Genomic DNA, 22,850 nt, shown 5'->3' on the forward strand with positions numbered 1-22,850 from the left:
CAATCCCTGTGTGTTTGGTGACCTTTGGTAGGCATTTGTGGCCATGGCCAACGTGACGGGCCAGCCCCTGAGCTGGGGATAGATGGAGCAGAAGAGTCAGATCAAAGACTGCAAGTGAGCCTTTGTCTGTGTCCCTTTTGACTTTCATACACCTGACCAGCAAGGAGTACACAGGATAAGAGGGAGTGTGTATACAGATGTGATAAACAGTGTGCTCTCATGGGTGCTGAGTCTGTTTGGGACCCAGGTTCAGCATTTCATACATGCAGGCCACCTCTCCTTTACCCATGAGTACCTGGAACCAGGAGCTTGGTGATAAGCTATGGCCTGAACCATTAGGCTTGCTCTGCCCACACAGTGCTAAAGTACTGAGGGATGGAGTGTCAGGGTTTCAGAAGGCAGGAAGAGTCTCCACATGAGTAATCGGGACCCGCCTGAGGCCAGAAGGACCTGTCTGCGGGCACCTCACCTCCATGGGTTCCTGGGCAAGGTGAAGGGACTGAACAGAGGCTCCCCCAGGGCAGTGTTCAGCTTTTGAAGCTGAGTCAGGTGAAATTTGAAACTTTCCTTTTCTGAAAGTCACCGTGATTTAAAACTAGCCTGGGGTTTTGCTCCATGACAGGTGAGGAGGCTTTTGTCATCAGTCATGATTCCTGGCGTGGTGGTACCCGGTGCAGCAGTTGTCTAGCCGGTACAGAATAGGGGTGAACATCTTTAAACTGGTGACTGAGGTTTCTAAAAACAGTTCCTGTAATTTGTTTTCTTTTTTTTTTTTTTTTTTCTTTTTTTTTTTTTTTTTTTTTTTTTGGTTTTTCAAGACAGGGTTTCTCTGTGGTTTTGGAGCCTGTCCTGGAACTAGCTCTTGTAGACCAGGCTGGTCTCGAACTCACAGAGATCCGCCTGCCTCTGCCACCCGAGTGCTGGGATTAAAGGTGTGCGCCACCACCGCCCGGCTTGTAATTTGTTTTCTTGATGTAGTTTGTAAACTGGGCACTCAGCTTTAATTGTTCTGAAGCCTCAGAGCACCTCACTGCATTTGCAGAACACACGGGACAGTAGTTTGCAGTCAGTGTTGGGAAACCAAAAGAAAATAATGAATGAAGTCTGTGGCCATTGACCCAGTGATGTTGAGTGGCTGTGATTGTGTTAGCTCTGGCTGGGTTCCAGGCCCTTCTGTTGGCCACAGGGCCATGGCGTCTCCTGAGGGAGGTGACTATGGGGTGCAGAGGTGACAGAGAACTCCTTCACAGCCGTTCACATGCACTCCTCACCTTCCTGGGCCAGCTCCTGTCTCTAGTGAGCTGAGCTGCTGCTCCACCCTGCTTGCTTCTGCAGATGCACCCCACATGGCACCCCGTTCACAGGCAGTGGGAGCCTCATCTATATCTGTTTCATCAGCGACTAGAGATGCAGGCCTTTTCGTCAGTGTTTGAAGGGACATTTCATGCTCCTGCCTCACGGTGCACTTGGAACGCGGCAGCACACCAAACCACGTGGCTGCTAGCTCATGTTTCATCAGCATTCTCATTGCCCATTGTCACCACAGGATGGCCCTTTTCAGCTTAACCGGCTCCAGCAGAGAGCTCTGCTGGAGTGTACACCCTTTGCAAAGCCTTTTGCCCGAGAACGATTTCTCACTGTCCATCTCCAGGCCCTGGTTGCCTTAGGGTCGTCTGAGCTTGTAGCTCAGCTCACTTGTCTCTTTACCTGTTCTCTCTGTGGACGGACAGTGACGTCTGAGGCCTGACCTCCTGGGTGTCACTGCCCCACCAGAATGCTGTGCTTCCCATGTCACTGCACTCAGAGGAACGGGGGCCCTGGTCCTACCCTCCGTGATGCTGAGCTCAGCCAGAGGTAACTCAGCTTCTGCCATCAGCAGGAAGTCCATGGGATTGTACTGTGTTCTGTGACACTGATTGCCCTAACACCTGGTCCACGACTGACACAGGAGCGTTGTAGCTTGGGGAGTGTCTGCTGCTCTTGCTCCCTGTCCAGTGACTTGAAATGCTTTTCTCTGCTACCCCCCCTCTCTTTATACTCCAGCCTCCACCTTCCTCCCTCCTATTCCCTGCCAGAGTCCTGATTCTTATTCCAGTGTGTAATAGTCACTGGAGATAGCTTGATGCTCACAGCCCATAATTAGCCATAAGATGGACACCTTGAGCTAGATTTTTATTTTTTTTTTTTTTTAGAAAAAATATATTGTTATTGTATGTTTGTGCCATGAGCAGGGAGATCCATGTTCCAAGACACATGTTGGAGGTCAGAGACTATGTTATGGAGTTGGTTCTCTCTCATCCTTATGTGGGTTCTGGGGACTGAACTTGGCTCCTCACGTTTGCACAGCATATGCTTTTACCCACTCAGCTATCATCTCAAAAGTCTGAGAAGCTACATTTTTTTAAAAAAAGACTAGTTTACTTTTCATTATGTGTTTACATGTCTGTGTGGGTGTATGCAGTGTGAGTGCCGTGCCTGCAGAGGACAGAGACCTTGGATCCTCTGGAGCCACCACATGGGGTCCTCTGGAACAGGCGCTCGTACCCGCCGGGCTGTCTCAGTGGCCAACAAGCTACACTTCTGAACTCAAGTTTCCTTCCTTCGGACATTTCTGGGTTTTTACTTGTATTATTTGTTTCACTTCTTTTGAGCTGACTGTAAGTGATTCTAGTTCCCTGAGTAGAGGCCATTAGTGATGCCTCACTAGTCTGCAGCCTCCAAGGCAGTGACTGGCCTGTCAAAATTCCTGAGTCTTGTGTGTGGCTCCCTGCTCCCACTAGGGGGAGCACTCCGTACAACCTGACTCCTGACCCCTTAGTTCAGGGCTGCTGCTGGGGTGCAGTGAGAGGTGGCTGTTGGTGGTCACAGGAGCCCTAGCTGGGTGCAGTTCTCCTTCCATAACTTAGCACACTCTTACACTGCTTCTACTCCCCAGCCCTACAGTCTGCTCCTGCTGCCACGTGAGGTACTGGGGCGAGGTATAGAGTGACGCTTGGTCATTTCAGGAGGCCATTTGGCCTTCTCTTGTTTAGATTCTATTTGGTAAAATGGCCATCAGCGGTGGTGTGCATGGAGAGAGAAGAGGACAGCTTGTGGGAGTCGGTTCTCTCCACCTCATGGGTCCCAGGCACCATATTGAGGTCTTTGGGTTGGTTGGTAATAAGTGTCTTTACTCACTGAGCTGGATTGTCCCCTAAGTGGTAAATCCCTCAGGCATACAGTCTTCTGCCTGGTGGTTCCACCCCATGGCCCCTTGACTAGAGACACATCTACATTTAGTACTAGGAGATTTGTGGTCCCTGTTGAGACAGTGGAGCAGTGTATGTCTCTAGAGTGCTGACTAGCAGATAAGTGCTTGGTGTGCATCTAATGTAGACAGCAGCAGAAATGAATGCCATACTCCAGGGTGTGCAGGACACCCTCTGCTGTTGTCCCCCCAAGAGGGGCACTGGACCAGGCGCCCATAGAGGACTCAAAGTGGTGTTTCCAAGTGTATGTCCACAGGTTTTCGACTAAATAAGCAACTGTATTTCTCTGAAAACCGTGAGTGTTTGTGATTCTTAGAGTGCGCTATATTAGGGGTGTATCATGGGACATGTTCGCTCCAGATGCACAGGCACCAGCTTCTTCACTCTCTTCTCTCCTGCAAGAAGTAGTTTAGTCCCGCTGTCTGGGGTGCACAGATGTGGGCCCTGCACTTGGAAGGCAGGAGGGACATTAGTTTGAAGCCAGCCTAGGCAGCTTAGTCTCAAAGTAAACATAAAACCTGGCTGGGGGTACAGCTTGAGTGTAGCATGCTCGCCTGGCATGCACAAGACCCTGAGTTCAGTCCCAGATCCACAGAACAGACTGGTTTAAGGTCTCTTCTTTTGCTTCACAGCAGGCCCAAGGGCCAGTAGGCCAGGGCACAAGTCCAGCTGGAAGTGGGCCCTGGACAGCCTGGAGCTTGTGCTGTTAGCGCCCAGGTTCTGACCATGCTGATGCCTGGGCTTCCAGAGCAGCCTCTTGTTAGAAGCCATATTCAGAAGCCTGCAGCAGCTACCTGGCTGTGTCATCCCACAGAGCTGCGGCCCACAGAGGCCAAGACTCCCTGCTCAGGCCTCTGTTGAACACCTAGAGGACAGCAGCTGTGGGCAGGGCTGCACAATGCAGGGGTTCCTGTGGAGCAGGACGGCTCACCTGAGCCATGGGCAGTGAACAAGATAATTGCCTGTGGTACTCAGCAGTGCCCTGAACTCCCCCACTGCAAGCCAGAGCGGCCCCAACTCTGACCACCAGAAATGCCTTCCGCCTTGGCCACACAGCCTTCTGGGGGTTAGAGCGTCCCACGGAACCCCACTACACTAGACAAACTAGCCTCAAAGTAGGGGTCAGATGCACACTAGAGTTGAACTGGCTTTACTTCCCCCATCCTGCTTGCACTGCAGCATACTCCTTGGGAACATGGGTCTTCCTTTCCTGGAGAGCCAAGACTTTCTGTTCTTCCTGCTGTTTCCTATGGGACATGAGGCCTTGGCAACTGGCCTGACCCGGTCTGGTCTGGGCCCCAGGAGAACATGGCTATGGCTGCAAGAGCAGGTTCTGGTGCTGGGCAGCACAGGCACTACTGAGCAGTGCCGTGAAGCAGTTGATGGGGTGTTCCCTTTCTGTTTGTCAGTCTGTCCCAGCTACAGCCTTTGAAACGTATGAGTGTGGAGAGACTGAAACTGCTGTACGGGCCCAGTGCCAGTGTGCGGGATGGAGGGCCAGGCTTGCTGGTGTGTATGGGCCGAGTGCGAGTGTGGGGTGGGGGGCCAGGCTTGCTGGTGTGTATGGGCTGAGTGCAAGTGTGCTGGGTGGGGGGCCAGGCTTGCTGGTGTGTATGGGCCGAGTGCCAGTGTGCGGGGTGGGGGGCCAGGCTTGTGGGTGTGTATGGGCTGAGTGCAAGTGTGCTGGGTGGGGGGCCAGGCTTGCTGGTGTGTATGGGCCGAGTGCGAGTGTGGGGTGGGGGGCCAGGCTTGTGGGTGTGTATGGGCTGAGTGCGAGTGGGCGGGGTGGGGGGCCAGGCTTGCTGGTGTGTATGGGCTGAGTGCGAGTGGGCGGGGTGGGGGGCCAGGCTTGCTGGTGTGTATGGGCTGAGTGCGAGTGGGCGGGGTGGGGGGCCAGGCTTGCTGGTGTGTAGGCAGCCGAGTCCTCCAGGCACATACGTGTTCCCTTCAGCTCTACACTTCCTGCGTCTACCTTGCCCAGAACCCTCAGGCGGGTCCCTCCCTGTGCAAGAGTCTCTCTGTGGGGTGGGACCAGGACAGGGCCATGCTGTGAGGCTGCTGTGGGACTGGCCAAAGCTAGCTCCAAATTCAAAGGTGACCTGCAGTTTAGAATGACCGGGTCTCTCAGTATTTTCTCAGGGAATGCTTTCCTTACCCAGCACCCTCCGTCCTGGTCTACACTCATCCCTGGGTCCACACTAGATGCCTCAGTGCATTGGTGACTTCACAGCAACTTTACTTCTTGTGGAGACCCCAAAGCAGTGCGTCCACAGTTTTCCCAGACCCTTAAAGGGAAACACACAGTGGTTGGCCACCCTGCCCACCTCTCACAGAGAGGAGTGCAGGTACAGTCTGTTCTAGGAGGGCCTCTGGGTGCTGCTTTCTGGAGCAGAGCCATGTCTGCCCTGGCCTGGAAACGAATCATGGGGATTCTGCATGGCCACCTCCTCTCTCAGGGAACTTTCACAGCAGTAAGACTTTCTTCCTTTCTTCCTTCCTTCCTTCCTTCCTTCCTTCCTTCCTTCCTTCCTTGATTTATTTATTTATTTGTTTGTTTGTTTATTTATTTATTTATTTATTTATTTTGTGTACAGTGTTCTTTCAGGCCAGAAGAGGGCACCAGATTTCATTACACATGTTAGTGAGCCACCATGTGGTTGCTGGGAATTGAACTCAGGACCTCTGGAAGAACTGTCAGTGCTCTTAACCTCTGAGCCAACTCTCCAGCCCAGCAGTAAGGCTTTCTGGGCCACTGACTTTTGTTCCTGAGACATGAGGAAAGATCTTTGGCTTTTCAGTGAGACGCCTGAAGGATCTGTTCCTCCACTGTAGACATCTGTATTCTGTCCCTTTCTCCTGTGGCAAAGTCAAGATCAGGGAGAAGGCAGCCAGGCTCTCCTAGGGGCCAAGCAGGGTGTGGGTGCCTCTGCAGCAGCCCAGGAAGTGTGAGCCCCAAATGCAGGAACTCTGGGAGAGAAGGGTGGCTCCATGTCAGGGACTCTTCTCTGTGGCAGGTATGGCAGGCTTGAGACTTATAACCAGATGGTAGGGTGGTTTCTGAGCAGCCAAGTTCAGGTGAGGCTCATCTGTCCGGTGCTCCAGCTTCTTTTTTTTTTTTTTTTTTTTTTGGTTTTTCGAGACAGGGTTTCTCTGTGGTTTTGGTTCCTGTCCTGGAACTAGCTTTTGTAGACCAGGCTGGTCTCGAACTCACAGAGATCCGCCTGCCTCTGCCTCCCGAGTGCTGGGATTAAAGGCGTGCGCCACCACCGCCCGGCATCCAGCTTCTTGCTAAGCCAGATGAAGGCACAGTTAGTACCCCAGAGGCACCGCTGGGATTTTTGGAGCCAAATATCCCACTCAGAGAATAGAAAGATGTCTTCTGAGTAGAGCCATGGGGAAGGGGACCTATGTCACCATTCCTCCCTCCCCACAGCAGCCACCTCTGCCTTTTCCTCTTGAGTCACTGTAAGACCAAAATGTTGCTGGTGGTAACCTTTGCTCTGTTTCAAAAGTGCCCTGGAAGGGGTGGCGGGAGGGTTTCTGCAGAGAGCACTGCGGAGAGGGAAATGCTAACAGTGGTGTCCGGCCTCTTTACCAACAGAGAACCTGGAATACAACGTGGAGCCTCAGGAAATCTCACACCCAGACGTGGGACGCTACTTCTCAGAGTTCACAGGCACGCACTACATCCCAAATGCAGAGCTGGAGATCCGGTACCCCGAGGACCTGGAGTTTGTGTACGAGACGGTGCAGAACATTTACAGTGCAAAGGAGGACACGGCTGAGTAGACTCAGGACATTGCACCTCTGCTGCTGCTGCTGCCGCCTTCTAGGGGAAGGATTCCTGAAGGACTAGTGCGGTCCCCTTGGAGTCAGCACAGGACAGCCACTTCACCAGCAGCCTTGGCTGCCTCCCCAGTTTAGATGGCGTGTGCTCCTCCGGCCACAGAGACAGCGCTGCTCTCCGCTACACTAGTGAATCAGTTGAAAGGCACCGTGTCCAGTGGCATGGCTTGTCTGCTTGTCCCGTGGTGACAGTGTGTGACATTCTGTCCTCATGAGGTCTCACCGTCCACACTCTGTTCTTTCATCCCCCCCCACCCTTGTCTCCATTCACACTGTGGCAGCATTTCTCCAGCTGGACAGATGGGGTCCACATTTCCTGCACTCTCTGGAGCTTGGGCACCCCGAGTCGGTGCCACCTGCCCCTTTGCCTTGGGGTGGTTGTATTCAGATGAAGGCATGGAGATGGGACTCAGAACGAGTAGAATTAATTTTTTGCTAATACATGAAACACATATTTTAAGTGTTCCTTTTTTCCCCCTTTTAATTTAAATTGGGAGAATGAATGGCATCATCTCCTTTCTACCCCACTGGAGTCTGTGCACATTTCTGCCCGTCGTGAGCTTCCGTCTTCTTCCATTGGTTCTCTGAGCAAATGCACAGCAATGCCTTTCCCAGTTCTCCACCGTCATCAGCTGCTGCTTTACTACGACTACTTGTGTAATCGTGAGCGGATCTTAAGTCGGTCGGTCATAGGTCCGTTTCCCTAGTGAGGCCTGCAGGCCAGATGAAAATTGCTCTGAAAACTTGTAGCTCCTGGTCCCCAAAGACCAAGAGAATGGGTATGTGTTGCGATCAGGAAAATGAACTAGAGAAGCCTAACTTGAGGAAATAGGTTTCACACCCCTGTCACCCCTTAGACTCTTCTGTCACATTAGACTCTCCATTTGGAGAGTGTAGGGCTTATGGGGAGAGGCATGCATGCTTTGGGCTTCAAGCTGCGTCTGAAGGCTCCAGGACACTGTCTCCAGGATAAGGCCTAGCCTCGGGCACCCTGGCTTCTGCCTGGTGCTCTCGGTGAGTGTGAAAGGACTGACCCTTTTGCAGGTCCTAGTGGGGGCCACTGGGTTCTCAACCAAACTGGCCCGTCCATTGGGCTGAAGGCACTTGTGCCCTGCGTTTAGAATGCCGTTGCTCTAGTGAGCAGGGCTGTAGGGGCTGCCTGCCTGCCTGCTTCTGCATGTGTATTCTACGGCACTCTAGATGACTGTCCCCTCCTTGGTTGCCCTTCGCCAGTCCCAGAATGACAGGGGAGACCATAGGCAGTCTCTAGAAGGACAGGAAACCTGAGACTCTTAACAGCTGGTGAGGCTCTTGTCTAGCGTCTGTTTCTCACCAGTCAGAACTCAGGCGGTTTGAACTCACATTTGAAGTTGGACCAACCACTCAGCATCTGCCTGAGGTTGGAGGATTTTACAACCACTCATTTCAAGGTGAAAATCCATCCACACAGATCCACACTCTTGTGTCTTGTTATAAGCAGCCACGGAGCATGCTGGGAGCTCCCATTGTTGGGCTTGTGCTTTGATTTCCGTTTTCCTAGAGAAACATCAAAGCTGACCTGATGTAAATATGTACCTAGACTGTTTTTAAACGTGTTTCTTCACGAAGGCTTCGTTTGGCTGAGGGAGCCTGTATCACCCGTGTAAGTTGGTAGTTGGGCACTTTATATTTTTCTAAAAATGTGTTTTGGATCCTGTACTCTAATAAATCATAAGTTTCTTTTTAAAAATTTTTCCAAAAGTTTTCTCCATTTTCAAAAGCCCTGTTATAAAAAGTAGAACTTTCACAATGTTAAAATACTAAATATTTGGTGATAGCAACTTCTCTTCAAATGAATGCCAAGGGTTTTTTGTTTTGGTTTGGTTTTGGTTTCTTTTGTACAATTAATAAACGAAGTTACCGAGAGAAACCACACCAGTGGCCTGCCCACCTTCATTCAGCAGCAGCGAGAGAAGAGAAAGCAGGGTCTTCCTCCTGAACAAAGTGGGGGAAAACAGCAGATCCTAGTTTTCCTTTTAACATCTGATAAGTGTCTTACTGAGTGCGGACTTCGGGGCCTTGGGAATAGAGTATCTGGTTGTCAGAGGAAGGACGCCTTCTGCCTGTGAGCTGAGAACTGCAAATGCAAGGACAGAAAACCAGGACCGTGGTGTCTGTTGTCACTGTCGGCATGGTAGCTGCACTGCACAGCACTCGGGTGTCCTGCTGTGTACACTGGGTGGGACGCCCCTGTACGCTGTAGCCCCAGAGACCAGATGGGGACATTTCCCTCATAGTACCTAGAACTTGCCTTGCACACTCACCCAAGGTCCGGTGTCTACAGACATACTCAGAAATAGGCACAGAGAGACTTAGATGTCCAAGGCTAGACCATCTCCGTCACCCCGGCTTGCCATGACCTTGTTTATAAGCTTGGACTCAGTTATGTCTGTCACAGCAGCTGCTTATGCTCTTGTTCGGAAGTGTTTGTGTCTTCCTTGCCCTAGGAAATGGAACCAGGCCAGCAGCAGGTCCCTCTCCTCTAAAGTCAACTGTTTGCTCTGGTTCCAGCTGGAAATGGAGGGGATTGGATAACCAGAGGCTTCATTTCAGAACATCTGTGGCTGTCGTCACCCAGATGTGATCCATGCTGTCTTTGTTTATCTGACTTTGTTTGGATGGAAGAAAGGAATATGTATGGAGGCAAAATCCAGAATCCACTGGGCTCTTGATGGGAGGATTCCCATTGTTCTCACGGGTGCACTGGCTAAACAGTTCCGTGACCTCATGGCTGGAAAGCCTAATCACCAAAACGCCTTGGCTGCACTGGGCGGCATCCCTTGCTTGTCTTTTGATTTGAAAGGAATGAGGGTCGCTGTCCCTCAAGGCTGCTTAGAGGCAGGCCGCTGCTGAATTAGGCCCTTGCTGGGATAGGATCCTGCTGTGTAAACCTAGGCCAGGCTGTTTGTGCAGGTGAGTGGATGGGAGAACCACCCCTGAGCCCAGCCCTTCACAGTCATGCTACGGACACAACTACCTCACTGCACTGCTTCCCAACCTGTTGTAAGCATCCCGAAGCCTGGGAGTTGAAGAACATTCCCTTCTGTGGATAAATACTCTGTGCAATTACACCATCAACGTGCGGCAGCCAAGTAGTGATGATTGTATCGGGTTAACACTGCTTCTGAATAAACAAACCACAAAACACGGAGACTCAAGCACTTCCGTGCTCTGGGACGGCTGGGGAGGGGGAGGCTGGCATCCGGAGGCCCATGACTGCCAAGGATCCCCTGGGGTTCCCCCCATCCAGTCTGAGGAGAATAAGGGTGGAGGGACACGTCTAGACGTTCCCATGAATGGATCAGGTCAGTCTCATACTGCACGTGAGGTCACTGCATGGTAGCTGCCGCAGGTCACCCCTGCTCGTCCCATCCCACAGCAGGGCAGCCAGCAGCGTTGACAGTTCCCCAGTCTTGTGGGCTGCCCCTTACACAGCCAGTCCCCAGTGGAGATGCTGTGGGGAGCTGAGAAGGGTCTCCTGGGGTGGCCTCTACTGGGCATTCATCACTAACTGGGATCTTTGTCCAGGCGGGGCGGATGCCTGAGGACCGAGGAGCTCACACACTGAGAGCTGGTTGTAGTAGGATTTGTGATGTCAGTTCTGGGGCAGCAGAGGTTGCAGGATCCTGGGGGAGGGGGGGAAGCACATGGCCAGTCAGCCTACCTGACCTGGTGAGGTCCAGGCCAATGACAAACCCTGTTTCAAAGGAGGTGTACGGCCTGAGGTGGTCCACTGGCTTCCACACACAGGTGCACAGGTCGGTACAGGCAAATAACATTTGTTTTTAAAAATGTATGTGCACTGGTGTTTGGCCTGCGCATATGTCTGTGTGGGGGTGTCAGATCCAGGTGTGAGCAGCCATGTAGATGCTGGGAACTGAACCCGGATCTTCGGGAAGAACAACCAGTGCTCTTAACCACTGAGCCTCTCTCCAGCCCCTACATTTGTCAAAAAAAAAAAAAAGGCCTTAGTCAGGGCCACTATAACATAACTCCAGAGGAGCCTGGGAGGCATGTCCCTGGAGGGATGTAAGACCAGACCAGTGGGCACTGTGGTCCTCATGTGTCCACACCCAGAGTCCTTCCTGATCCCTGTGGGGACACACAGTTCTCCACCCACCATGAGGACCAGCAACCTACAAAGTAGTGATCAGGGCTCCAGCTCTCAAATCCCAGCTGGGTGAAACGGCCAGGTTTGCTGCAGCCCCAGAAGCCACCAGTCTTCAGGAGCAATGGAGGTTTTGAGTAACCCAATGCTCTAGGTCCCCGTTCCTGTTGCCATGCCCATCTAGAGGCCCTTTCTCAAGCCTTCCTGCCGGGTTACATCAGAAGGGAGCCGCATGTCAACCTGCATCCAGCCTGGAGGCCAGGCCCGATCTCCATCCTGTAGTTTTTAACATGATGTCACTCTTCCGAGTGACACTCAGATCTCTAATTGGTTACTAAATAACGTACACAAATGGCACTGGGAGTTCTCATCTGGAACGTTCTAGCCTCTCCAGTGGCCTTGCGCTGCATGCTCAGCTGATACCCACCAAGTCCATCTGATCATTTGAAATACATTTCCCAAACCGTTGTAGCTCGAAGATCTCCTTGTCTCTCCTTGTAGCTGAACACTGCCTGTATGCCACGCTTCCTTTATCTGTTTCTCTGTCGATGAACACCAAGCTGGTTCCCTGTCTTAGCTGTCTGGAATGCAGCAAGGCACAAAACACAGGGCACCACAGACTAGTCCATGACACAGCACCACCACTCTTTGCGGCCACTTCAAGATGGCGCCCGTTTCTCCCTCCTCAGCCCTGATGGCTGTTCTCTGTTCCCGTGAAACCATCTCCTGTAGATGTTGGCTATGAGACCACCTGGGCGCAGAATCCTGTCGTGACTGCAGCTGGGAAGGAGTGCGTGTGTGGCAGGCGACACTGTTCTTCTACCTGGCCGTTGATGGACACTTGTTCCCACCTCAGCCGTTGGGACCAGCATGCCATGAGGCCCCTTGAAACCTCCACGTCCTGGCACAGCACAGAGATGGTTCTTGCTGACCTCAAGAACATTTTACCTGCTGAGGGTTGAGGCTGTCCCATTGAGAATGTGACCTCTGCCTACCAGTGCCGAGAGGAACAGCTGATGTCTGTCTTGCTCAGCCAGTATTGAAACTTTAAGGACCACAGATTACTCAACCTTAAAGAAATTTGTCGCCAAGCATGGTGACCTGAGGTCCAGTTCCTGAACACATGCCGGATGGGAGAACTGACCCCAACAGGCTGTCCTCAGACCTGCTCGCACATGTGTGCGCGCGTGTACACACACATGCACACACACACACACGCATACATTTGCATACAAATATATAAATAAATAGATAAATATGGGGCTGGAGAGATGGCCCATAGGTTAAGAGCACTGCCTGCTGTTCCAGAGGTCCTGAGTTCAATTCCCAGCACCCACATGGTGGCTCACAACCATCTGTAGTAAGATCTGGTGCCCTCTTCTGGCTTGCAGGCACACATGCAGACAGAACACTGTATACATAATGAATAAATAAATTTTTGAAAAAAGAAGTATAAACCTTTAAAAAAAATAGATAAATATGCTTTAAGATATTTCTCAAAAAATGAAAATGTGGCAGTGGGGGAGCCCAGCCACAGACCACACACTCGGCATGCAGAAAGCCTCGGGTTCTGCTTCCAAACTCGACAAACCGTGCACTGAAGCAGTATAATCGAGCCCCGAGCTCCCAGTCACCCTTTCCCTCTTCCCACATCCATGTACATGTCTGTGTTCCCTCTTGACCTCTCAGTGCCAGGCACCATCCCTGATGAAACCGGCTGGTGCTTCTGCCTCACACCTGTGTGGCACCTGCAGGATCCGGCCCCTCCCGCAGCATCCATCCTCTTGCAGAAACGGACATGCTGGAGAAGTGGCCTTACACTGCGCATGGACAAGGTTCCGGCAGCACTGTGCTGCTACCAAGGGGCTTAATCTTCCCCCCTCTGCAGCACACGCTGGTCCCCAGCCACAGTGAGTGACCTAGATGTTGTCTGGAAAATGCAGCCCAACATTGTGGGTCATGTTAGGTTCCAGAATGTTCTTTTGTTCCAGGTATGAAATTCGAAAGAAACAGTTTATTTTATTCTTAACGGGGGGAGCTGCAACCCTGTCTTCCCTTGACCAGCAGGAGCCTTGGTGATCACTGAGTCACAGGATGATGGGGCAGACTAAGACTCACAAAGGCCAGATAACAGTATGTGGTTTCCTCTGGGCCTCTGGGGTTTGGTTTTGTTTTAATTAGTTCCTTTTCCCTCCCTCCCTCCCTCCCTCCCTCCCTCCCTCCCTCCCTCCCTCCCTCCATCTCTCCCTCTCTCTCTCTCTCCCTTCCCCCCTTTCCTTCTTTCCTCTGGGGGTTTTGTTTTAATTAGTCCTTTTCCTTCCTTCCTCCCTCCCTCCCTCCCTCCCTCCCTCCCTCCCTCCCTCCCTCCCTCTCTCCCTCCCTCCCTCCCTTCCTTCTTCCCTTCCTCCCTCCCTCCCTCCCTCCCTCCCTCCCTCCCTCCCTCTCTCCCTCCCTCCCTTCCTTCTTTCCTCTGGGGGTTTTTGTTTTGATTAGTCCTTTTCCTTTCTTTCCTTCTTTCCTTCCTTCCTTTCTTCTTTCCTTCCTTTCTCCCTCCCTCCCTCCCTCTCTCCCTCCCTTCCTTCTTTCCTCTGGGGGTTTTTGTTTTGTCTTAATTAGTTCCTTTTTCTTTCTCTTTTTTTTCATCGTCAAGTGGTTTTGTGTCCTTATTTGATCTCATGTTTAGCCCCAGGCTGACCTGGAATTCCTGGTACCATCCCTCAGTCTGCCAGGGGCTGGAGCCTGCGCACTCCTCTGCGATATCCGTCTGTGAGGGGCAAGACAGTTCCCAGCAACTTTGCCAACAATGAACATAACAATCTTCATCTCGTGAGAGTTTTGCGTGATGCAGAGATGCTGACACACGAAACACGGGTGAACACTTCTAGAATGTTCTGTAACGTCACTTTATCGTCCCGTGACAAGACACTGGCAGAAAACACATGTCTCCTGTGTTGTGGCAAATGAATATACTCGGAATTCTTCCAGTTCCTACCAAAGGAGACGAAGGCTCAGAGAGGCTGAATGACTTGTCTGAGATGCCACAGCGCCAAGAGACAGGGCTCAGGGCTCAGGGCTCAACCCAGCTCTGCTTGGTGCCCAAACCAGCTGCTGTTCACAGTTCTTCTGGTCTCATCTACTTAAACACCTCATCTTCCTGGGAACAGCTAAAATCAAGCCATCCCACCCCGACCCCCGAAGGTGCCTGCGGTTCTCTGTGGCCTGGTGACAACCATAGCAGGGACAATATGACAGTTTGGTTGTTAGCGAAACACACAGAAAGATAGACAGGCCAAGGCACAGTTATGTGTGCAATATCATTTGCCTCCACAGGGATCAGAAGCTGCTCATCCGAGATGCTCAGAGGCTGGCCTGCTGGCTCCTTGGATTCTCAAGCTGGCAGCTTGGTTGCTTTCCTCTGAGAGCTGTCACCATTCACTAAGACGCTCCAGGTAAGAGCCTCCTCTTGGAGCTGGGGTGAGCATGGTGGTTCCGAGCAGGAGGCCTGGTTCCCTAGTTCCCAGGTGAGCGCGGTGGGTCTGTGTGTTGGAGAAGACCATCCCAGGGTGAGCCTCACAGGCCAGGGCGGTACTGCATGCAGGGGAATAGAGACAGACACATGGTTCCAGGATGAGGGCACATGGGCACCACCATGCAGTTCACCAGCACCATCTGGGCATGAGTCACCCCAGCGTGGCCCCCTGGCAAACCAAGGCCAGCAGCATTACCCGCCCCGCCCCCCATAGAGCTCGTTAAGCCCTGGAGCCCGGTGACCTAACAGGAGGAGGTCATTGAGCTGGGAACACAGCCAGGAGCGAGCCAGTGCATAAGATGAACCAGGCACCCCGCCAGCTGGTCGCATGGCCAGGGCTCTGCTGCTCCCTCCAGGGAACCCAGTTCCTCTGTGGGGATGAGGGTGTGGGGGCAAGGTAAGTTTCCACATCCTCTTCCAGGGCTTCTGGAGACAGCAAGCCTGGCGGGTGAGGTCACTGCTTCTCCTGTGGCTGCACAGCACAGAGGGAGGCCAGAGAGACAGGTGCCTGTGCACCTTCTCATGGACAGGATCCCTCTGCTCTGGAACCTCAAGGCTTCCAGAAGCACACATTTGCCTGGGAATGACGTTGCTGCCATTTTTAGGAGAAACATTGTCAAATCTCCAAGGCCTGGGCGCATTGCATGTCCCTGAGGCCAGTGGTGCCTCTGAGGTTTGAATCAGGGACCCACCAGGGTCTAAGAAAGCTTAGGAGCCAGCTGTGAGCTCAGCAATCCTGTCTGAGGGCTGTGAGTACTTCCTCACCGGGAGGGAGTGATGAGGAGAAACAGATGGTGGTTCTCGTCCCACCTGAGACCAGGCCACGGAACTTCTTAGTTGTTGCCAGGAGCAAGGCCGCCACAGACCCGGAGGACGCTGATCCCAGAGAAAGGCAGAGGACTTCGGGGTGGACACTGGACTGGGCGGGTGCTGTAGGCTGGTGGCTGCCAAGAGTAGGTGGAGCCTAGTGGTTCAGCTTGTCACCCAGCACTCGGGAGGCTGAGGCAGGAAGATTATTGCAAGTTCCACTGGGTGGTGGCAGCTCACGTCTTTAATCCCAGCACTCAGGAGGTAGAGAGGCCATCTCTGTGAGTTCAAAGCCATTCTGGTCTACAAAGTGAGTTCCATGACAGCCAGCGCTATTATACAGAGAAACCCTGTATGGAAAGCAAAATAATAATAATTATTATAGTTATTATAGTTATTATTATTATTATTATAAGATTGCAAATTCAGCCTGACCACATAGAATATTAATCTGGGCCGGGCACAGCCTGATGATAAAGTCACGCACAGACCAAGTTCAGCCACCAGCCCAAGAAATATATTAGTTATATTAGATAAAGATATTCTACACCAGGCATGAGAGACAGTGCCTGTGATCTCTATGTCCTGGAGGGAGGGGAGCTGAGGCAGGAGGATTTCCACAATTTCAAGGCCAGACTGTGCTAATGCACACACAGACACACACACACACAGCTGTCCCCCGGAGGTTGCCTGTTCCTTCCTTGCGGAAGGCTGAGTAGAAACTGGTCATCTCGGCAGGTGGCAGGACAGGACAAAAGCCATGGCTATGCTGGCTGAGGCTGGAGGTTCTAAGTTGTCCCTCTCCATGTCCTCCTGTTTGCTGGCCACCTTGTTCAGCCTAGACCCTAGGCTGTCCCCTGCCTGCAAACAGGATGCACTGAGTTCCTCATGCCTGTGAGTCAGGAACCTTGGCATCCAGAGGAACCACTGCAGCTGGGGATGTGTTCAAAACCCACCAGGGGACCGACAAGATGGCTTCAGCAGGTAAAGGTGCTTGCTGCAAAGCCTACAACCTGAGTTCAATCCCCGGGACCCACAGACAGAGAAAGCCAAATCCTGCAAATGGTCCTCTGACCTCCACGTCTACACCGTAGCATGTGTGCATGTACAACTCTCTCACACACACGCATGTACACACGCTGCTCCAGCTGAATTTGACTTTTGACCTGCAATTTTCTAGCTAGTTGTGGATTCAAAATTGTTTTAAACATTTTGTGTGTGTGTATGTGTGTGTGGCTGTGGCCTTGGCCACACAAGTGCCATGGTGTATGTGGAGGTCAGAGGACAATTAACGAGACTCAGTGTGACCTTCCGTGTGACTCATGGGCCCAAGCTCGAGTTGTCAGGCTTGGTGACTGAGGTATCAAGCCGGACATATTGGACACCTGGAGACTTAAGCTACTAAGCCATCCTCCTGTCCCCCGCCATGCCTTATTTAACGGGGTGAAGGCACAGCTGAGCCGAAGTTTTAACCACTCCTGGGAGCAGCAGTTAATGGGCAATGGTATCTGAACATGCTTGGGGTCCAGCTCTTTTGGTGGGGGCTCTCATCCCCTAGTGATGGGGACCACCCACAAGTCCCCAGAAGGAGGCCTTACCCCGTAACTGCTTCAAGGTTTGTGTGACTATGGAGAAGCCTGTGAGTTTGGCTGGCTCAAAGCAGTGGCCCCTGGCTATGCCTTTTGGTGGGTGTGTGGGAAATACCGTCAGTGAAACGGGGGGCTCTCCATTCACCATGTACTGTGTGGAGCAACCCCACAGCCATCTCACCGTGACCTCTGTGACTGTCCCCACTCAAGACAACTAATGCCTTCTGTGCATGCACCCTTCTGCGCCATGGAGCCCAGGGGGCCGAGTTCTCACCTGCCACCACCCTCCTCTGTGCCCGGAAATCCCAGGTCTACCCCAAACCCTATGACACCTGGTTGTTGCATTCATGCCCCTGGGTCATGAAGTGTTTGTGCGCTTACCTTCATCCCTCTCTGGTGGCTGTTCCTGGGACACTGGCTGAAGGACAGCAGCTAAACTGTCCTCCTGGCGGTTACCCTCCTCTGTCCTGTCCTCACTGACACACACCCGGGATGCACAGCTGCCCCCCCCCCGCACCCCCAACCCCCAGCCAGTGACGACTGGAGTCACACCTCTCCACCAAGCCTTGCCTGAAGCGGCTGCAGTATGATCCTCAGATGGGCCCTGAGGCTCCAAGGTGAGGCCATTTGTCATGGGGCTGGAACCACTTGGCCCACTGGGGTCCCCTCCCTCAACCCCAGGCTCTAAAGGCAGGCACTGAGATCCTGGTGTACATTAAAACGCAGGAGCCTCCATATGTCCAGAAACAAGCCTAAGTGGTCTGGCCCAGGGATGCCTCTGGAGGTCACAGCCCTACTGTGCGCACCAGACCAGGGTCTGAGCCTAGATCCAGCCCCACACTTGTTGGGGACCACTTTGACCCTCGGCGGTGTCTTTCTCTGTGCGAACAGCGGAGTTGGGCTGTCTAACCATGAGGGTCTTTCATGCTTGTCTGGAAGCTGGGGGGGGGGCTGGGTACCCCACCCCCACACACACACACACTCCAGACCCCTTCATCAGCTCTATGATCCTCACCTACCTCTGCACACAGCTGGGGGCTCCCAGCTTGGCTCATGTTGGGGCCACCCTGAGCAGAAATGACCCACACCCCACATCTCCCACTGACTGATGGAGGAGGAGTGGAATTTTCTTTCTTGTGCTATTGCAGCCCTGGAGGGTTTGGGCACCAGCGAGAGTGGACAGCTGGAAGGCAGTTTGCCTCTCCTTCCCTGCCTCGTCAGCACCAAGCAGTGGCCCGGGGTTCTGCTGAGTCAGTGTGGCTAGGCTGGGTCTTGGCTCTGCGGCACCTGCCTGGGCTGGTCCCCTGATGGAGGCTCTCCTTGCTTCATTTCAAATTTCACCCTGTGTAATGCTGTACCCCACCCTGTGTTTATCACCCTGCCTTTCTGTGCATCCCATGGGTGCAGGTGTCCACCGGGGAGGAGGGAGAGAGGAGGGGACCCCACAGGGCTAGGAAGGAGGAGGCTGGCTCAGCCCACACAGCGGTGGTTTCGTTTTCACCCTGCAGGACAGCTCTGGACCCTAGATACAGTCTCAGCCTCCCGCTGACTGCCAGCATGTCACTATGGAGATGGGAGCCTGGTTGAAGGTCAGACAGTCAGGGGCAGTCACCCCAGCCACGGTCTCCACTCTTGGGCTCCTCCTCCCTGCACCCATGTGTGGTATGTTACAGAGAAACCGTGAGGAGGGCTGCCCCTGAGTTCCAGGGCCAGCATCCCTGTAGTGCACATCTCACAGTATACTGCAGAGTCCCCAAGGGGAAGTGTGTTGGAGCCCATTCCTGCTCCAGAAGTCCAGGATTTGTCCCTGGCTACATCAGAACCAGTGGGGACCTGGCCAGGGGTGTGGCTCCACTGGGGGAGAGCAAGCCATGCACGCTGGGAGCAGGGGTTCATCTCCAGCTGTAAACACCGGGCTATGCGACACTGACCTGTAATCCTAGCTCGCCAGAGGCAGGAGAATCAGAGGTTTGAGGTCATTTTCTTTTCTTTTCTTTTTTTAAAGATTTATTTATTATGTGTACAGTGTTCTGTCTGCATGTACACCTGCAGGCCAGAAGAGGGCACCAGATCTCATTACAGATGGTTGTGAGCCACCATGTGGTTGCTGGGAATGAACTCAGGACCTCTGGAAAGGCAGCCTTAACCTCTGAGCCATCTTCCCACGAGGTCATTTTCAAACACGCAGTTAAGAGTTCAAGGCCAACCTGGGCTGCTTGAGACTTCCTCCAGGGTTGCCATGCTCCGTGGAAGGGAGGAGTAACCATTTGCATCCTGGGTAATATGTCCTGTGAACTTCTAGGTTGTCACAAAATGGCCAAATGGCTCCGTGGGTCTGAAGAAGTGTTTTCCATTTTCTTATCTGCTAGTTGGGTCACCCTGGTGGCTGAAGGTACCTGTCAGCAGTCATGGGCTAGTGATGGGACCCAGCAGGACTTGAGCCTCAGTTTCCACATCTTTGGCATGGGATGAAGGTGGAGTGCCTTCCCACTTGACCATGCTGGCTGAGATAATTTAAGGAAAGTCACTGACTCGTGGAGACCCTCCTTGTCCAGTAGCCCCTCCCTTACCCTCTGCTGGGACCACATATGTGACCCTGGCCTTGGAAGTAATAGAAAAGGAAGAATGTCCCCCTGCTATGAAATATTTAACTATGTGTTGCATTTGTCTGTGCTGCATTTAATTATGTAAAGATGTGTTACTATGGTTTATCCTGTGGAATGTTACTTTAACTGTGTAAAGGTTGTTACTTTTGTTTATGCTGTATTTGTTTAACTATGTAAAGATGTGCTGCTGTTTCACCTTGCCAGCCTAAGGCACCTGATTGGTCTAATAAAGAGCTGAACAGCTAATAGCAAGGCAGGAGAGAGATAAACAGAGATGGCAGGCAGGCAGGCAGGCAGGCGTGAGAATAAATAGGAGGAGAAATCTAGGCTCAAATGAGAAAATAAGAAGGCAAAGAGAGGGAGAAAAAAAGGGAGGGACACACCCAGGGCCAGATGTCAAGTAACCATCAGCCAGCCAGACGTGAGAAACGTGGAAGAAAGGCAAGGAGCCCAAGGCAGAATGTAGATAAAGAGAAACAGGCTGTGTTAAAAGAGTAGTTAGAAAGCCTAAGCTAGGTGGAGCGTTCATAACTAATAAGTCTCCGCATCATGATTTGGGAGCTGGTTGGTGGCCTAAAAGTCTGGTTTACATCCCCAGCCAGCATATTTTCATGTCTCCAAATATGATCATGACCGTGGCTCAATCCGATCTTTGCACACCAATGTTCGCAACAGAGTGAGTCACAGCAGTCAAAAGATGGAGCCCACTGAGTGCCCGTCATCCAGAGGAAAGGAGCAATAGAGCATGCAACAGCGTGGATGAACCCCCAAACACACGTTACGTGGGATCATCTAGGCGTGGAAGGCTACCTCACACACAACTCCATTTACACGGAAAATCCAGAGTTCGTAAGTATTAGGGGACAAAGGGGAGGGAGGATTCTAGGGTCATGACTGAAAATGTGAGGTGTCTTTAGGAATGAGACATTTAAAAGTGGCGGCAGCCGGGCGGTGGTGGCACACGCCTTTAATCCCAGCACTTGGGAGGCAGAGGCAGGCGGATCTTTGTGAGTTCGAGACCAGCCTGGTCTACAAGAGCTAGTTCCAGGACAGGCTCCAAAACCACAGAGAAACCCTGTCTCAAAAAAAAAAAACCAAAAAAAAAATAATAATAAAAATAAAAAAAATAAAAGTGGCGGCAGTAATGGTCACACAAGCCCCGGGGAGAAACTAGAACCACCCAGGTTGCCCATTGTCATCAGGGAAATCAATGAAAGCACACACATCCTCTGCCAGTCTGCCTCAGAACCATCCGGAGTTCGGACTTGAAATGTCCACGTCTCGACTTCAGAACTGCGATGTCTGGACATGGGAATCAGAGTTTTGAGAAGAACCTGAAGCAATCGCACGCGCGCGCGCGCACACACACACACACAAAAGCAGAATCAACACCTGGATCAACAACCCTGTCCCCACCATACCCACGACCCTGGGGGTCTTACAGGCTCAACTCTGTCCCTGTCCCTTGTTCTTTTTGTTTTACTTTGTGCTGCTGCTGTTCCAAGTCACAGCCAACTTTGTGGCTTAAAAGAATACAGTTTATTTTCTGTTTCTGGGAGCTGGGGTCTCAGTGGGCCAACCAAGGCGCAGTTTTTTCTCTAGCAGCCTGGGGGCAGGGGTCTGTCTTCCTGCATTTTTCAGACTCTAGAGGCTGTATTCCTTGGCCCATAGTCCCTTCTTCCATCGTCATAGGCAGCCATGGCTGGCTGGGCCAGTGTCCCATCTCTTGTTACTCCCTTTTCCCTGTACAGCCTCCCCACCCCCACCCCGTGCTTACAGGGGACCCATCTGGACAGCACAGAACAGCCTCAAGGCTTCTCTCTGCAGCCCCGACTCCCCACATCCACGACCCATCAGTCCCAGGTGCGAGGGAACGAAATGGCTCCTTGGGGCTTTCTTAGTGATGGAGGAGGTTCCTCAGAGCCCCTCACAGGAGAGCCACGTGCACCAACCTGTGTGCCTTGGCTCTTGAGGACTCCCGTCCTTGACCCTAGAGCTCAGTAGATGGTCAGTGAATTTGAAATGGATCCTGGGCCCTGGCCACATCTCTCTGCCTCTCAACTCCAATGCGGATTTGAAGCCCATCCAGGAACAAGCCTCCATTTGCCGGGCTGGCTCCTAGGATTGGTCACTATTTATAATTGTGTGATAATGGAGAAGTACGCTCAAGCCGCCCTCCCCAAGGAGACCCGCTCTCCTATTTCTAGGCCCCCTGGCCCATGGAGTTGTGTCCTTTTGAGGTCTGTCTGTCCAGGAATTAAGGAAGAGATCCTGGGGGCTCAGTGATCCTGCAGCCTGGAGGGGTTCAGGGTTGGGAATGAGAGGTCTGAGGTTGCCACCCAGAGGGACCATAACCCAGGTCGACAGGGTGACTTGGGGGGGTTCAATGTCCCTGGGGATGGTAGCAGGGACTCCTGAGGTCCCCCTGTTGAACTCTAGTCCCAAATCAGAGCGTGGTTTAATACAAAAGGGTCTGGTGAGGGTGGGAACTGAGTCTGTTTTTGACTGAACTAAAGAACTTGGCTGCACTCATGAGGCACGGGAGTGCACCAGGAGGGGCTCCCTCCCTTGTTTGAGAAAGGATCTCACACAGCCCAGGTTGGCCTTGAATTCTGTGTTGCCTAGGATGGCCTCAGGTGCTTGATTTTCCTTGCCTCCGCTTCCCAAATGCTGGGATTACAGCAGTACTCCACCACGCCTGGTTGATGCTGGGCTGGGGGTGGAATCATGTGGTGCTGACAGCCTCGGACCCCCTCCTTCTCAGGGACAAGGTCTCACTTGTATCCCAGGGCTGCCTGTGCGTCCCCAGCAATCCTCCTGCCTCAGTCTCCTGGGTCTGGCATCACAGGCCTGAACCAGAACACCCGTGTCCTTGGAAGCATTTGGCAGGAGCCTCAGTGGTTTCCTGACTGTCAAACTGACGGCGCCTGTAGTCCCTTCTGATTTCTTGGAGTCAGTGGTCTGTAGGCTAAGAGTGCCCTGTGCACCTGCGGAGCGTGCAAACCTTGCGAGTCACCTCACCCTCACAGGATCATAGAGATGGCTGCTCAGAGTTCAAATCTATGTTCTGATTCTAAC

General features: G+C 52.5%; 1 protein-coding gene across 2 annotated transcripts in view; it reads left to right on the top strand.

The window, feature by feature from the left end:
• Window positions 1-10,263, top strand: part of Fbxo21 (F-box protein 21) — a 35,368-nt gene extending 25,105 nt beyond the window's left edge. For both annotated transcript variants that reach the window (XM_057764786.1, XM_057764787.1), the window contains exon 12: window positions 6,850-10,263. In XM_057764786.1, the coding sequence (XP_057620769.1) occupies window positions 6,850-7,037 (188 nt within the window). In that variant the 3' untranslated portion in view covers window positions 7,038-10,263. The remainder of the gene's footprint in view (window positions 1-6,849) is intronic.
• The last annotated feature ends 12,587 nt before the right edge of the window (window positions 10,264-22,850 follow it).

Source organism: Chionomys nivalis, chromosome 3, assembly GCF_950005125.1.
Source record: "Chionomys nivalis chromosome 3, mChiNiv1.1, whole genome shotgun sequence".
NCBI lineage: Eukaryota > Metazoa > Chordata > Mammalia > Rodentia > Cricetidae > Chionomys > Chionomys nivalis.